At 44.2% G+C, this 15,436-nt stretch overlaps 1 protein-coding gene and 1 pseudogene across 2 annotated transcripts in view; both read right to left on the reverse strand.

Annotated features, from left to right (window-relative positions):
• adamts6 (ADAM metallopeptidase with thrombospondin type 1 motif, 6) overlaps positions 1–15,436 on the reverse strand; it is a 291,316-nt gene that overhangs the window by 97,605 nt on the left and 178,275 nt on the right. For both annotated transcript variants that reach the window (XM_072252609.1, XM_072252608.1), the window contains exon 11: positions 7,101–7,208. In XM_072252609.1, coding sequence (XP_072108710.1) covers positions 7,101–7,208 — 108 coding nt within the window. The remainder of the gene's footprint in view (positions 1–7,100; positions 7,209–15,436) is intronic.
• LOC140194816 (modulator of apoptosis 1-like) lies at positions 1,597–2,980 on the reverse strand (annotated as a pseudogene).

Genomic DNA, 15,436 nt, shown 5'->3' on the forward strand with positions numbered 1-15,436 from the left:
CAGCCGGATTAACACCTTCAGCAACCACTCCTCATGTTCCTCCAATGTAGATCCAAACACTATCAGGTCATCCAGATTCACCAACACCTCAAGCAAGTTCATATACCCCACTGTTCTCTCCAAGAGCCTCTGGAAGGTGGCTGGGGCCCCCAATACGCCTTGGGGCATTCGTTCAAACTGAAAGAATCCCAAGGGACAGATAAAGGCCGTCTTCTCTTTATCGGCCCCACTCATCTGAATCTGGTAACACCCACTCCTCAGATCCAATACACTAAACCACTGGGCACCACTCAGACAGGCCTACGTGTTTTCAACCCTCGGGACCGTATACTGGTCAGGGACATTGCGCCAGTTCAGGGTCCTATAGTCCACGCACATGCGTACCTTCCCATTTTTCTTCCTAGTCACTACTATGAGGGACGTATAGGGGCTCCGGGATTCCACGATAATCCCTGCATCCTTCAACTGCTGCAAGTGCTGCCGCACATCCTCCACATCTGCTGGGGCCAACCGCCGCGACCTCTCCCTAAACGAGGTGTCATTTGTCGCCCGGATAGTGTGCCGAGTGCTCTTGGAACATCCCACATCAAACTCGCCCTGAGAAAAGACATCCCCTAGCTTCAGCATCTTCTCCACCAGCCTGCTCTTATACTCCGGCGGTACAGGGGAGTTCTCAAAATTAAAGGCCTCCTCGGTCAACCCCCCGCTCTCCAATAGTTTCCCTCCAGTGGGCCTCACAGGGGCACTAGACATCACCGGCACCGGGAACAAGTACGCGAGGGGCATCCCGCGCTTAAAGGTGATCTCTCTCTCCGTTATGTTCCTTACAATCACCCCCATCCAGCGTGACTGTACAGCTGAGGGCCTCTGCAATTCAGATCTCACCAGCGCCCCAGCCAGGAACCAGGATTCCCCTTCCAGGTCGTCTGGGGCGTCTACTAACAGGGCCTCGCCCGCCGGTACTCCAGGGAATCTGGGGGCCCCATCACGAGTGCCACCTCCCCTGGCTGTATCACTTTAGGCCTCACCTGAGTACACCACACCGTCCCTTGTTCGCACTCAGGATCCAGCCCCTGGGGTCACCCGCTTCTTTGAACACCGCTCGGAACACTGGGTGTACCGAGAGGGCCTCCAGAAAGTTCTCCCCCACTTTCTTCTTACAGGCTCCCAAGAGCCGTCGCACCAGAGGGGAGTTAGTCCCCACTAGCAGGGCAGCGCCACCAGTTTCCACCGGATCCAGACAAACCAACACCAACGTCTCAAGGGCTTCCGACATTCCCACATCGCCCTCCGAGAATTGCAATCTCACTGACAAGTACCCATCGTATGGGTAATCATCATCACTTATACCCCAAATCTCTAGTGCATTAAACGGGGTTACTGGCAAATGCTTTAGATATTTATTGTAGAACAACCGGTACAATAAGGTAACCCGCGACCCTGTGTCAAGGACAGTTCCTGCAAAAATTCCCTCTATCCGTAGGGTCACGCTGGAACAGGGTCCCACTAATACATCCAGAATAAGGGCTTGGGCTTTCGGGGGACCCATGGCTGATTTCTGGGTATGTGTTCCTCCAGAGACTCCAGTCCGTTCCCTCACTGAGTCTCTCCTAAGTTTCTCGACACCTCTCCCTTCTTAGTCGCCCGGGGGCTTGCCCTCCATGGGGCGCCTTGTCTCTCACATTCCCTCCGAAAGTGTCCCTCTTCCCCACAGCTGTAGCACACCCCCGTCCGCTCACATTCCCGCCAGAAATGCCCCTCTTTCCCACAGTTATAGCACACGCTACCCACCGCCCCTCTCCTCCCGAGACGCCCGCCACTCCCAGCCCACTGCGAGTACCTGAAGGGGGTACTCTTCCTGTCCATCCCCTCAAGTGAGGGGTCCCTACCCCCCTGCGACCCCTTGGGTTTCTCAGTCCTCAACCTGGCCACCACCTCCTGTACCGCTGAAGATCGTCCCCAGTGGCCAGAGCTCTCTCTCCGGCCCAACGTGCTCTCATCCTCCCGCACCTCTCTAATCAGCTGCCCAAATAATGGAGGGGGGCTCCTTTTATAGGACTGCCAGAGACTCCAAGCCTCCTTGTCCTCCCACAGGGAACCACTAAATATCTGACATCCTCAACCTCGCCACCTCATCCGCCTTCACTACCCCTCAGCGCCACAACCCAGTAAGCATTCTCTCCAGCCAAAAAATGTATTCTGACAGCTTTTCCCCTCTTCCCTGCCGCATGTGGTGAAACGCCACTAAAAGCTCCCAGGAACCTCCCGACATTCCAAACGCTCCCTCCAAAGCCTCCAGATACTCTGCCAGGGAAGCCAAGGGTTGTTCAACTTTCAGCTCCCGGACGACACCGGCCGCCCCTTCCGCAAACTTTCCACCAATCGCTGTCTCTTTTCCTCATCCGAGCCTGGCCACGCCTCTAACAACTGGGACATATTTTTGATCCATGTTTCATAATCGTCCTCCCCTTCTGGGATAGGCATGGCTCCTGGGAAAATTCTCAGCTTCGGCGGGGCTCCTTGGCCCTGCTCACCAGGGAGGTAATGGTGGCTGCTAACTCAGAGGTCTCACCTCTAGCTGGGGGACGGGGCCTGGCCAAGCCTTCCCACTCTGGCCCTCCACCACTGGCTACTAGCACCTCCCCTGGGGTCTCACCTAGCTCTTCCTCCGGTGTCTCCTCACTTTCTTCCTCCAGGAGGTAGTGGAGGCCCCATGGCCCCGCCTCCCCCGGACGCTGACCGTCACTGGCAGTTCCAACGTCATGACGTCAGCACTCGTATGAACCAACACCCAGCTGGATTCCACTTCTTTACCGCACCTTCTAGTTATCAGTTCTACCTGGCCAATAGCTTTGATCAAACTCAACCCTTGCACCAGTACTTCTCCCGAAGTGCGGAAATCCACCCCACTTAACACACACGCATGATTCACCGGTACCTCCTCTAACTCACACCAGCTTACAATCTTATCTCGATCCATCTCCGCACTACTTAACGTGGCGATTTATACCGCTTACCAAAAATTCAATCCTGGACGAGCCCCCACAAATGCAACGCTTAGCTATATCGGCTCGTATTTTCCTAAGGGAAACACTATCTGCTACCCAACCATGTCTCCCGGTTGCGTCGGTTGCTGTGCAATGCCACCTGGTACGACCTCAAACATTAAATATCAGACAGCACACAATGTACAGATTACACTTTATAAATCTTACTGGGACTATGAGATTAATAGAGATACAATATAAAAGAAAAAGAAAAAGGCGCCAGACTTATCAAAGTTCAATTTCTTCGTGCGCACAGTTGGAGCTCAAATACCCGGGGTCTTCTCTCTTCTCCCTGCGATCCACTCCAACCCCATCGACTCGCCGCTCGGGACCACCCAAGGCGATCAACCACAGCGCTTCCAGCAGGTCCGTCTTCTCCCGGTCTCTCCTGAAAAGCCCGTCAAACACACCGGTTCCCAGCCACATGAGACAGAATATCACCCCAAAAAAAGAATAACATTGACACCCATTGGTTCATTCCCTCCTTATCATTAGTGATAACCCAAACAAGCTGCTAGCTGCTAGAAAAAGAAACACTGTCTCAGCAGTTAACATCACAGAGAAACCATTTTGTTAACATCACAGAGAAACCACATTGTAGCAGCAGAGGAGGCCATGCACAGACATGTTGGTATGGGAGTGTGAAGTTGAATTCAAATAGGTAGCCGCTGAGAGATGCTGTCTTTTGAGGGGGTCAGGGCAAAATTGCTCGATGAAGCAGTCCCCGTCTGTGACGGGTCTCAACGATATATTTAAGACATAATTAGATACATTTTTGCAAAGTATGTATACCATATACAACCTTGAGATTCATTTTCTTGCAGGCAGCCAAAAAAACAAAGAAACACAATAGAACCCACTCAACAACCCCACACACAACAAAGACTATCAAACGCCCGATGTGCAAAAGTTTAAGATCAAATTATGTAAGCAATAAGAAGTGAACAAATAACACACAGAACATGAACCGCAGAGTCCTCAAAAGTGAGTCCACAGCCACAGAACTGGTTCAGCGCTGACCGGTTGAGGGGTCTGATGGCTACGAGCCACAGCCACGGAGATATTTCAGTGCTGAGCTGAGCCTCTTGGATCTGAACACTGGTTTGTCCTTCGCTCTCAGCCTTGACACCTTGATCTTTGTAGTCTGGCTCAGTGCTTAAATCGAATAAACATCAATTCTTTTTCCACTCTCAGGGCCGGGCCCCACCCCTTCGACCGGGCCCGTAGTTTCCGCCCGTCTCTAAGTCTGCTTCAGCAATGGCTGCTGCGGCTGTACCTGCATCCTTCAGGATACCACAAAAACACTAGGTCGTACAGACGGTTCTAAAGCGCAACTCTCAAAGGGAAATTACAGGCTGCAGATTGCAGCGATGGTGGTCCAGAGAAGGTATAATTAATAGAATAGTTAGTAGTTCTGTTTGCCGTCTGCAAAATGTCACGTGTCTCATCAGTGCCATCTTGCCAATATGCCAGAAGCAAGATCAGCAGGGAGGGACAAGTTGACACGGGAGTCACCTACAGTGCGATTTCCACAGAAAGTGGTGATGGGGGTGGGGAAAGATAGGATCCCATTGGAGATGGTGGAAATTACAGAGAATAATGTGCTGGATACAGAAACTCCGGAGGGGGATGGTGAAAGCAAGCCTGTCCTCCCATGTTAAGATGTCCGGGAGGATGAGCATTTCACATTTGATTGGCTTCCCAGGTTCCATAGCTCAACAGCAGGTCATTGATGACTCTCCTCCTACCCAGTAAAACTTGGCTTCGTTCCTTTTCGGAAATTTGCTAATGAGATTTAAAGCCTCATATCAGGCAAGTTGACTGCAGATTTTGCTGTACATTGCTGTTGTATTAACTATTTAAACATTACAAATGGGCCCTGCGTATGTACAAAGTAAACTGTTTTATTTCATTCCGTGCTTCAGTTCAAAAGTAACATGACATTAGAATATCAGCCACAAAATGCTGGAGGAACACAGCAGGCCAGGAAGCATCTATGGAAAATAGTAAACAGTTGTCATTTCAGGCTGAGATCCTTCATCAGGAGTGGAAAACAAGATGAGAAGTTGGCGTAAGAAGGTGGGGGGAGGGGAGGAAGAAGTACAAGGTGGTAGGTGATAGGTGAAACAGGAGAGGGGGAGTGGTAAGATGGAAAGCTAGGAACTTGATAGGTGAAAGAAATAAAGGGCTGGAGAAGGGGGAATCTGATAGGAAAGAGGGAAGGGGAGGAGATTGGCAGGTAAGGAAATAGGATGAGAGAGTGAAATGGGAATAGGGAATGGTGGGCAATTACTGGAAGTTTGAGAAATCGATGTTCATGCCATTGGGTTGGAGGCTACCCAGACGGAATATAAAGTGTTATTCCTCCAACCTGAGTACAGCCTCATCATGGCAGTAGAGGAGGCCATGGACTGACATGTCGGAATGGGAATGGAAAGTGGAATTAAAATCGGTGGCTTATCTATTACCACTGCCACTCTTCTAAATCCCAGATGTTATAGATCCAATTTGCTCAATATTTCCTTGAAAAACAACCCAACCCCAATGTCCCCTCATCTCATAAATCAATTTTGGGAACTCAGACTGCACTGCCTCCAAGGGTATGTAAATCATTCCTTTTAATAGAGAATACAAAACTCTTATAGCAAAACTTTCCTGTTTTTATATCCTTTCCATTTAGAAAAAAGACCAACATTTCATTGGCCTTCTTAAATACTTGCTGTACTTGCATACCAATTATCTGTGAGACTACACTTCAAGTCTTCCAGTTAACTTGTTCCTTGTTGAAGTGCACTCATAATTTAACCGTCTTACTTGTATTTACACTTTAATCACATTTCCTCTTGAATTTCTTTGGAAAATGATTGATAAAGTCCTGGAACCTTTTCAATATATTTTCCATATTTTTCTGACCGTTTACTGTATATGCCAAACCCTGAGCTGATTTTTCTCTGTGTTTGCCAACTGCAGTCTCCCAGCCCTCTTTGTGAAAAATGGTAAATAAAATTTCATATGCTGCTTCCAAAATCATCAAAATGATAGAAAAGGTATTAAGCTTGAGGACAGGTAGGAAAAGGAAACATGCTTTCCAGGTTGCTATACAATTTCTATAAGAACATCTTCAGGAATGATATAGTTACTTCACACATTTTCAAATAGAGGCAGCTGCCAGTTAGACAGAATCCAAATCTTCTGATACCTATTAAACTTACAATAACTCCATATACACAGTTAAACATAACACTTAAAGTGGTCTTTATAGCTTAAAAAAAACAAACAAAAAGTGTTACAAAATCATGATAATGAACAGCTTGAAATCCCTGGTTTGGTTTCATTTGGCTAGAACATAATCAGATCTGATATAAAGTAACATGCACAAAGTGCTGGAGGAACTCAGCAGGTGAAGCAGCATCTATGGAGAGGAATAAACAGTCGATATTTCGGGCCGAGACCCTTCATCAGGACCTGATATTGATATCAAATGTGTTATTGCTTTGGTTGTCTTCTTATTTTCACCTTTTTACATTGTTGATTGGATGTTCCAAATCTTACCACACCCCCAAAGTAGTGAAATGTTCCAATTCAGACAGTTTGCTTAACTTAAATGTTATTAGTTATCCTCTCACTTGGAAACAAGCAAAGTTCTGAAAACATCTGTACTGATTCCACTACCACTTCATTTGGAATTGAATCTCATGTGATGTAAAGTTCCCGTGCCATGTTACTCAAATACTTCTGCAATCGTAGGCATTAAGGCCAATAGAAACAGTTACTCAGGAATCCTTGTCTGACTGGTAAAGTTGACTGTAAACACAAAGGCAACAAATTTACAGTAATAGTATCTTCCATCTGCTGTATAGGTACTTTGCAGTTTATTGTCCACACAGAAACTCCCAACAATGAGAAATTCAAACATTTAGCACCAATAGTATACTTCAAATGAGTTCAAGTAAGTTTGTCAGTAGTATAGATAAGAATCTTATCAGAGCTCTGCTCTGTAAATTATTAACAAGCATGCAAAAAAAAGTTCTTTTTATGAATGAAGTTATTTACCCCTTTTTCAATAGTTCCTGTCTGGCATAGAGTACCTTCAGCTGCAGGGATGCTGTTGGTTACACATCGATTGCTCTTACTGAGGCACCAGAGCTCTCTGCACACTTCCTGGGAAAGAATGCAGAGGCAAGTTGATTAGAAAAACGTTTTAATATGTATGTGGTATCAATTACAGATGTTCAGGTCTTGTGCAGCAAGTGAGCAGACCTAGCACAACTCAAGAGAGACACAAAAGAGTGCAGATGCTGGAACCTGGAGCAATTAATTATCTGCTGGAAGAACTCATGGACTGAGCAGCATCTGTGGGATAAAAAAGGCACAACAAATTGCTGCAATTTCAATGCAAATTCTGGTTCCCCAGGTAGGAAACCAGTTCTGCAGGCCCACTAATGTCATAATTCACTGCTCATTTTCAAACTTGTGGATTAAAGTGCATACTCCAAATTCAAGTTTATTGTCATGGACATATATCAACAGCATATAATGCCATGAAGAAAAACTTTTTGCAGCAACAGCAACACAGTACATTACAAACATTTCCTTTGAACCATGAAGTACTTAAGATTTATCAAAGCAACTGTAGAATGAACCCTAGGGTAAATCACACTTTAAAATTTCACTTGTTGCTAGCTTTCCAATGCTGGCATTTTGCAGAGCATTTAGAGTAGCATGTCACCATCAGCTGAGAGTTCAACATTTGCAGCAATTAAGATTACAGCCTGTCAGCTTGCATATCACTAATGTGGGAATGGAATGTTGCTGACACTACTTCAGGGAAGACCACTATAAGTACACTGATATTCCAGCCAATAATTACTGTATCCCTCAACCAACATCCAGAAACTGATTATTTAGTCCCTGTCAAATGGTTGTTTGTGGGAATTTGCTGTATATAAGTGGCTAACCTGTTTCTTACATCAGAACGGTGACTTCCTTTCAAAGGTATTTCACTGATTGGAAGGTCCTTGGGGATGACCTAAGGTAGGGGTCCCCAACCTTCTTTGCAATGCGGACCGGTTTATTATTGACAATATTCTTGCGGACCGGCCAACTCGGGGGGGGGGGGGGGGGGAGGAGGGGTAGGGTTGCCAACGGACAAGAGTAGCAGTCAAATACATTGTGTTTACCCCAAGAAAGACTACAATGACCATGAAGCCTTGCACGGGCACCAGTGCGCATGCATGTATGTGCCAATTTTTTCTACACATCGTTTTTGGCGATTCTGTCGGGGGGGGTGTTGATCACAAATGGAACATGGGTGATAAATGGCTAATACACTCAATTTCATTTCTAAAAGGATTTATCTAACAAATTTATTAAACACACAGTGCATATTTTCCTCGCATGAATATAGTGATAAGTCAAATATCAGGGGAGGACAGGGGAGCTTGAAGTAAGTGCTGAACGAACTTCCAGTAGAAGTGGTAGAGGCAGGTTCGATATTATCATTTAAAGAAAAATTGGGTAGGTATATAGGCAGGAAAGGAATGGAGGGTTATGGGCTGAGTACAGGTCGGTGGGACTAAGTGAGAGTAAGCGTTCGGCACAGACTAGAAGGGCAGAGATGGCCTGTTTCCATGCTGCAATTGTTGTATGGTCTCAAACCCTCGGTGAGATAGGGAGTTGTCTATCCCAGCATGTGAAGACAGACTCCGGCAGATTGAGCGGACGAGACCTATGGAAGGTCCAACGGTCAAGAAGGTGGTCTCTGCAAGCGTCGTGGAACGTGTAGAGCAGGACAAGACACAGAAGACGTCCTGGTCATCCACTGCGCCTAGACCCATCTCCAGCCGTCTAGACTCTGTCTTGCCATTGGATACAGATGGGAATTGGGAAGAGAGAGTGAGGCTGACGCTGCGCAACTCTCCCTCACTTAAATCCAAATCACGCGCTAGTCTCGACACCATCATTATGGTGTTGAGGTCCTCATCGACGTCAACGATGGACGAACAACAGTTGTATGGTTATATAAGTCACTTATAAGTCAATAGCATCATAACATTTAAGTAACGTTTGGATATTAAACACACAACACATATTTTCCCCATATGAACATATAAATTCATTGCAACACACCAATATTGCTGAATCAGTGGGAGCCCTGGGCTTGTTTCTCTGCAACAAGACGGTGCCATTGAAGGGTGATGGGAGACAGCGATACTCGAAGGGGGTTCCTTATGTCCAGTCTATTCCACAATTTTGTTTTTGTTGCATTCATTGCAGAGATATGTTGGAAATGGAAACAACGTTTTCAGGGCTTTCGTGGCTATCTCAGGATATTTAGCCTTGACTTTGATCCAGAATGCCAGCAGAGATATTATGTCAAACATACTTTTTCAGCCCACCGTCATTTGCAAGCTCGAGGAGTTGATATTCTTCCCGTGCTGACATGGATGACACGTGCGTAATGACCTCGCGTGCGTTCAAGCTCAACAGTGGGCATGACAGGGAATGAGGAAAGGTGCGGCAGACTCATATCGCCAAATCATATCGTTTCCTCACAGCTCGGTAGCACATGCTTTGCGGCCCGGTGGTTGGGGACCGCTGACCTAAGGTCATGAAAGCCACCATGCAAATCCAAGCTTTTTTTCTTTCATTATTTTCTGGATGCAGGAGACTTTCGCTGACTAAATTATTTTTGATGCAGAAATGGATGAAAGAAAGACTTGTATATTTCCTGTGGTTGTACTTGGTCATGTGGACTGATCATACTTGATGCCACACTTCTATGGCCATAACACAAACTAGAGAGAATCAGAACCTGGAACTGACTCAGGACCACATTGACAACTTTTTGAAACCATGTTGCTGTAAAATGCATCTGAGCTGCTTTCAGATACAGATATCTCTAAAGGTTGGAAAGCTGGTAAGTTCAAAAGGATTTTAAAGTTACAAAAATATTGGAAATTATGAAGTAATACATTTACTTAAAATAGATTTAAGTGCCAGAAATCAATTAAAATCAGTAAGATAAAATGAAAATAAGCCTATTTATCTTTCCAATCAAGTCTTACAATTGCATTCAAATGAATGGGGGTGATGCCGCATGTACAGTGAAGTGCATATCCAGTTTTGGGCATGTGCGCTGCTCCTTTGGGCTTTGCGCTGAGTTAAGCAGCAGAGAGAGTAGTAAGTCGAAGTAGTCATAAAGAGCTGACCCACGCATGACAGGCTTCCACCATGGTTAAAGTGATACATAATTTAATTTTAACCCAGCCACATGCTGTTTTCAGCTATGCAGAAAACACCAACCTAAATACAGTTTTTAGGTTCCTTATATGTATAGTTCAGCTTGGAAAGCTGGAAAAGGATGTACTTTTATTCCTTTCTGCTATTGCTGTTTCAATCTCAATATATAAAAATCTGTTTAAATTAGTTTCCATTTGCACAAACCAAATCTAATTCACTGTTAGACACAATAGTACTCAAATCTATTTTTCCGTGATAATTTAGTACTGCACAAGGAATAATTTCATTTGTTTTGATTACAGCACCTGAAACTGTACATTAATATTTACAGATGTTTAAGCTATCTGAACCTTCAATTACTTACAGTGGTCTAAACCTGTAAAACTTCATTGACTTGGAAGTATGGATTAAAGAATACTAGTCTTCCTGATAGTATCAAAATATTTTAGCTACTGTACTGCAAAAATAAGCAGATGCAATATGAGAATTTATTTTCATTTTACTATCTCCTTTATTGGTGCTACTGAGCAATACAGCATTCCCTGATCAAAAGGGGACCCAATCTCCTTATAAGCATCTACCAGCTTATCCATGACAACTGCTTTTAGAAATACATCTTCCAATTTAGTCTCGCTTCTTCTGGAAGTCAAGTTCATTGCATGAGAGCAAGTATGGTGAGGTACAGATACAATAAGAATCTTGCTTGCAGCACCATCATGGGCACATAGATTCAGACAACAAACAGAACTTAAGTTATACATAAATTATACAAGACAATGTAAATACAAAACTGTAAAAACAATATATTAGGAAAAAACACAAGCACAGACAAGTTCACAGTATTTTAAGAGGTGGTGCATGTTGTTGCACTGCTGAGGTAGGATTAGGGTTGTGTAGGTTGGTCCAAGAACCTAATGGTTGTAAGCAGGTAGCTGTTCCTGAACTTGGAGGTATGGGACTTTAAGCTTCTGTACCTCCCACTCGACAGAACTTAATCAAAGTTGTTATCAAATCAAAAATGCTGGAGAAACTCAGCAGGCCAGGCAGCATCTATGGAAATGAATAAGCAGTCAAAGTTTTGGGCCCAGATCCTTTATCAGGACACCATCTAATTCTGGCTCCTTCCCCCTTCCTTTCCACACCTGTGCGTGATATATGTTTTGTGGGTGTACTGTGGTCCAGAGGAGCACTCTTTTGTTTGGTTGTACATATGTACAGCCAGATGGTAATAAATTTGAACTCTCTTGTTGGTTCACCTGCTCCAGACCCAATCTAGCAGCAGCTCTGCAGCACTGAGCCAGGTTAGTCAGTAGTGATGGCACCAAGCCAATCTTGGTGATGGCCGTTGAAATCCCCTGCCTCTCTGCGTGCTTCCTCCAAGTGGTGCTCCTCACGGAATAATATTGATACATCAGTCGAGGAGGGATGGAAGGTGCTAATCAGCAGAAGGCTTGCTTACCCAAGTGTAACCTCATGATATAAAATTTCATGGGATCCAGAGTTAATATTGAGGACTCCCAGAGCAGTTCCATCCCAAGTATATGCCAGTGGAACAGGATGTGCCATGGGATGGAGATGGTGGTGTCTGGGCTGTTGACCATAAGACATGATTCCATGAGTATGATTACGTCAGTTGGGGGTTGACTAGTCTGTAAGACACTTTCCCAGTTTTGACAAAAGCCCCCAGATGGTGGTAAAGAGGACTTTACAGGGTCAACAGGGCAGAGGTTTTGCTGTTTTTTGCCGTTTTTGGTGCCCAGGTCAATTCCAAGTGATCTGTCCAGTTTTACATTCGTGTTTCCTAGCAGCTTATCATAAGTGAATGACTTGCTAGATTATTTCAGATATTCAAGAGTTAACCACAGTCATTGAATTGAGCTTCTGCAATTGTTGGAAATAACTGCTTATTTTTTTTAAAGTTCTTAAGAATTTTTAAGCTATCCACATTTAAAAACTACTTACAAACATTACAGCTTTCACTCCCAGTTTTGCCTTCTGCCAGAACATCTGGGTAAAGCTATTAGTGACCACCCAGCGACTGAAAGCAGTACCTCTGGACAGTAGGTTGTGTTCCGGAAGATCCAGCTAAAATAATACATCATGCCATCCTATCGAAAGGGATGCTTGCCCAGCCAAAGCTGGGAGGGATAAGGGGCAACGTGAACATCAGGAAGCTACTTCAGGCTTTCAATAGTTTAAGAAACATATCAATGCAATGCATATTATAAACAGTGAAAAAATAGCATCAGGTAATACAGTGCAGATTTTCTACCAAATTAGAATAACACGCAACCCTGGAGTAGAATTTTCTTTACCGATAATGTTAGATTTGTGAATGCCCTATGGATGCTGAGGTCTTTGTCTTCCACACTTACACGGATAAACACAACAATATAGGTTCGAGAGCAAAAATACTGAACCTGAAATATAACTGAAAATACTGAAGTCACTCAGGCAATGAAGAAAGAAATAATTCTTCTGGGTCATTTCATCACCTTTCATCAGATGTTACCTGATTTGTTGAGCATTTTGCCATTTTGTGTTTTGATAATGCTCTCTTAGGCACTCAGCAAAGGCCAATAAACTATGTGAGGTGTAAGTGGAGTGAACATTTTTGGACTGAACAGTGTTAGAATGGTCAGGCTTTAGCTCAACAGGCTTGGGCGAGCACAGGCGGTCATCCTAAGTAATTTTTTTTGCTTTCTTTGTCTATAACTAAATAGCTAGTGTGCTTAGAATGGGTCTGATGCTAGTAGTATGTTCTTTGTGTGAGATGTAGGAACTCTGGCAGACCTCCAATCTCCTTGGTAACTACACCCTCATGAGATGGCTTTTTAGAGCAACATGTGGTTGAGCCGACTAGGGGAAAGGAAATTCTGGATTGGGTGTTGTGCACTGAACCAGATTTGATAAGGGAGCTAGAGGTAAAGGAACATTTAGGATCATAATATGATAGAATTCACCCTGCAGTTTTGAGAGAGAGAAGATAAAGTCTAAGGTATCAGTATTACAATGGAGTAAAGGGAAATACCGAGGCATAACAGAGGAGCTGGCCCAAGTTGATTGGAAGGGGACACTAGCAGAGCTGACAGCAGAACAGCAGTGGTCTAGGGACATTTTGGAAAGTGCAGGATAGATACTTCCCAAAGTTGAAATAGTATCCTAAGGGTTGACAAGGGACGTTAAAGATAACATAAAAGGAAAAGAGAGGGCACATAATATAGCAAAAATTAGTGGGAATTAGAGGACTGGGAAGCTTTTAAAACCATCAGAAGGAAACTAAAATGGCCATAAGGAGACAAAGGATGAAATATAAAGGTAAGCTAGCCAATAATATAAAAGAGGATACTACTAAGAATATTTTCAGATTTATAAAGAGTAAAAGAGAGGTGAGGGTGGATATCAGACTGCTGGAAAATACATTGTCGAGGTAGTAATGGGGGACAAAGAAATGGCAAATGAACAATAAGTACTTTGCATCAATCTTCACTGGGGAAGACATGAGTAGTGTGCCAGAAATTCAAGAACGTCAGAGGGCAGAAGTAAGTGGATTGCTATTACTAAAGAGAATGTGCTTGGGAAGCTGAAAGGTCTGAAAGTCACCGGGACCAGATGGACTGTACCCCAGGATTCTGAAAGAGGCAGCTGAAGAGATTGTGGAGGCATTAGTAATAATCTTTCAAGAATCACTAGATTCTGGAAAAGTTTCAAAGGACTGGAAAATTGGAAATGTCACTCTACTCTTTTAAGAAGGGAGGAAGGCAGAAGAAAGGAAATTATAGGCCAATTAGCCTGAATTCAAAGATTTTGGAATCCATTATTAAGGTTGAGATTTCAGGGTACCAAGAGCAGGTGATAAAATAAGCTGAAGTCAGTATGGTTTCATTAAGGGGAAATCTTGCTTGACAAATCTGCTGGAATTCTTTGAGGAAATAACAGGCAGGATAGGGAAAGGAGAGTCAGTGTATGTTGTTTATTTGGATCTTCAGAAGGCCTTTGACAAGCTACCTTACATGAGGTTACTTAACAAGATAAGAACAGGTAAGATACTAGCTTGGATAGAAGATTCGCTGACTGGCAGAAGGCAAAGGGTGGGAATAAAGGGAGCCTTTTCTGGTTGGCCAAGATATGGTGTTGGGACCACTTCTTTTCATGCTATATGTCAATGATGGAATTGATAGCTTTGTGACCAAGTTTGCGGATGATACGAAGACAAGTGGAGGGGCAGGTAGTCTGCAGAAGGACCTAGACAGATTGGGAGAATGGGAAAAGAAGTGGTAGATAGAATATAATGTAGGGAAGCATATGGTCATGCACTTTGGTAGAAGGAATAAAGGTGTAGACTACTTTCTAAATGGGGAGACAATTCAGAAATTAGAGGTACAAAGGAACTTGCAAGTTGTCGTGCAGGATTCCCTAAAGATTAACTTGCAGGTTGAGTCGGTAGTAATGAAGACAAATGCAGTGCTTCCAGTCACTTTGAAAGGACTAGAATAGAACAAGAAAGATGTAATGCTGGGGCTTTATAAGACATTAGTCAGGCCACTCTTTGAGTATTGTGAGGAGTTTGGGGCCCCTTATCTAAGAAAATGCGCTGGAGAAGGTACAGAGGAGGTTCACAAGAATGATTCCAGGAATGAAAAGGTTAACATATGAGGAGCATTTGATCGCTCTGGACCTGTACTCGTTGGCGTTTAGAAGAATGTTTAGAACTGCGGATCTCATTGAAACCTATCAAATACTGAAAGGCCTACATAGACTGGAAGTGGAGAAGATGTTTCCTATAGTGGGTAAATCTAGGACCAGAGGGCACAGTGCCTGTATAGGGGGACGTTCATTTAGAACAGAGATCAGGAGGAATTCCTCTAGCCAAAGGGTAGTGAATCTGTGGAATTCACTGCCACAGTTGACTGTGGAGGCTAAGTCATTGAGTATACTTAAAAAGGAGATTGAAAGGTTCCTGATTAGTCAGGGTATGAAAAGATATGGGGAAAAGGCAGGAGAATGGGGTTGAGAGGGATAATAAATCAGCCATGATGGAATAGCAGAACCAACTCGATGGGCCAAGTGGCCTAATTCTGCTCCTATGTCTTAGGGTCTTACACAGGATAGGTTATTTAGGCCAATCCTATTTTAAGCTTGCTGGT

This window comes from Mobula birostris, chromosome 3 (genome assembly GCF_030028105.1).
Source record: "Mobula birostris isolate sMobBir1 chromosome 3, sMobBir1.hap1, whole genome shotgun sequence".
NCBI lineage: Eukaryota > Metazoa > Chordata > Chondrichthyes > Myliobatiformes > Myliobatidae > Mobula > Mobula birostris.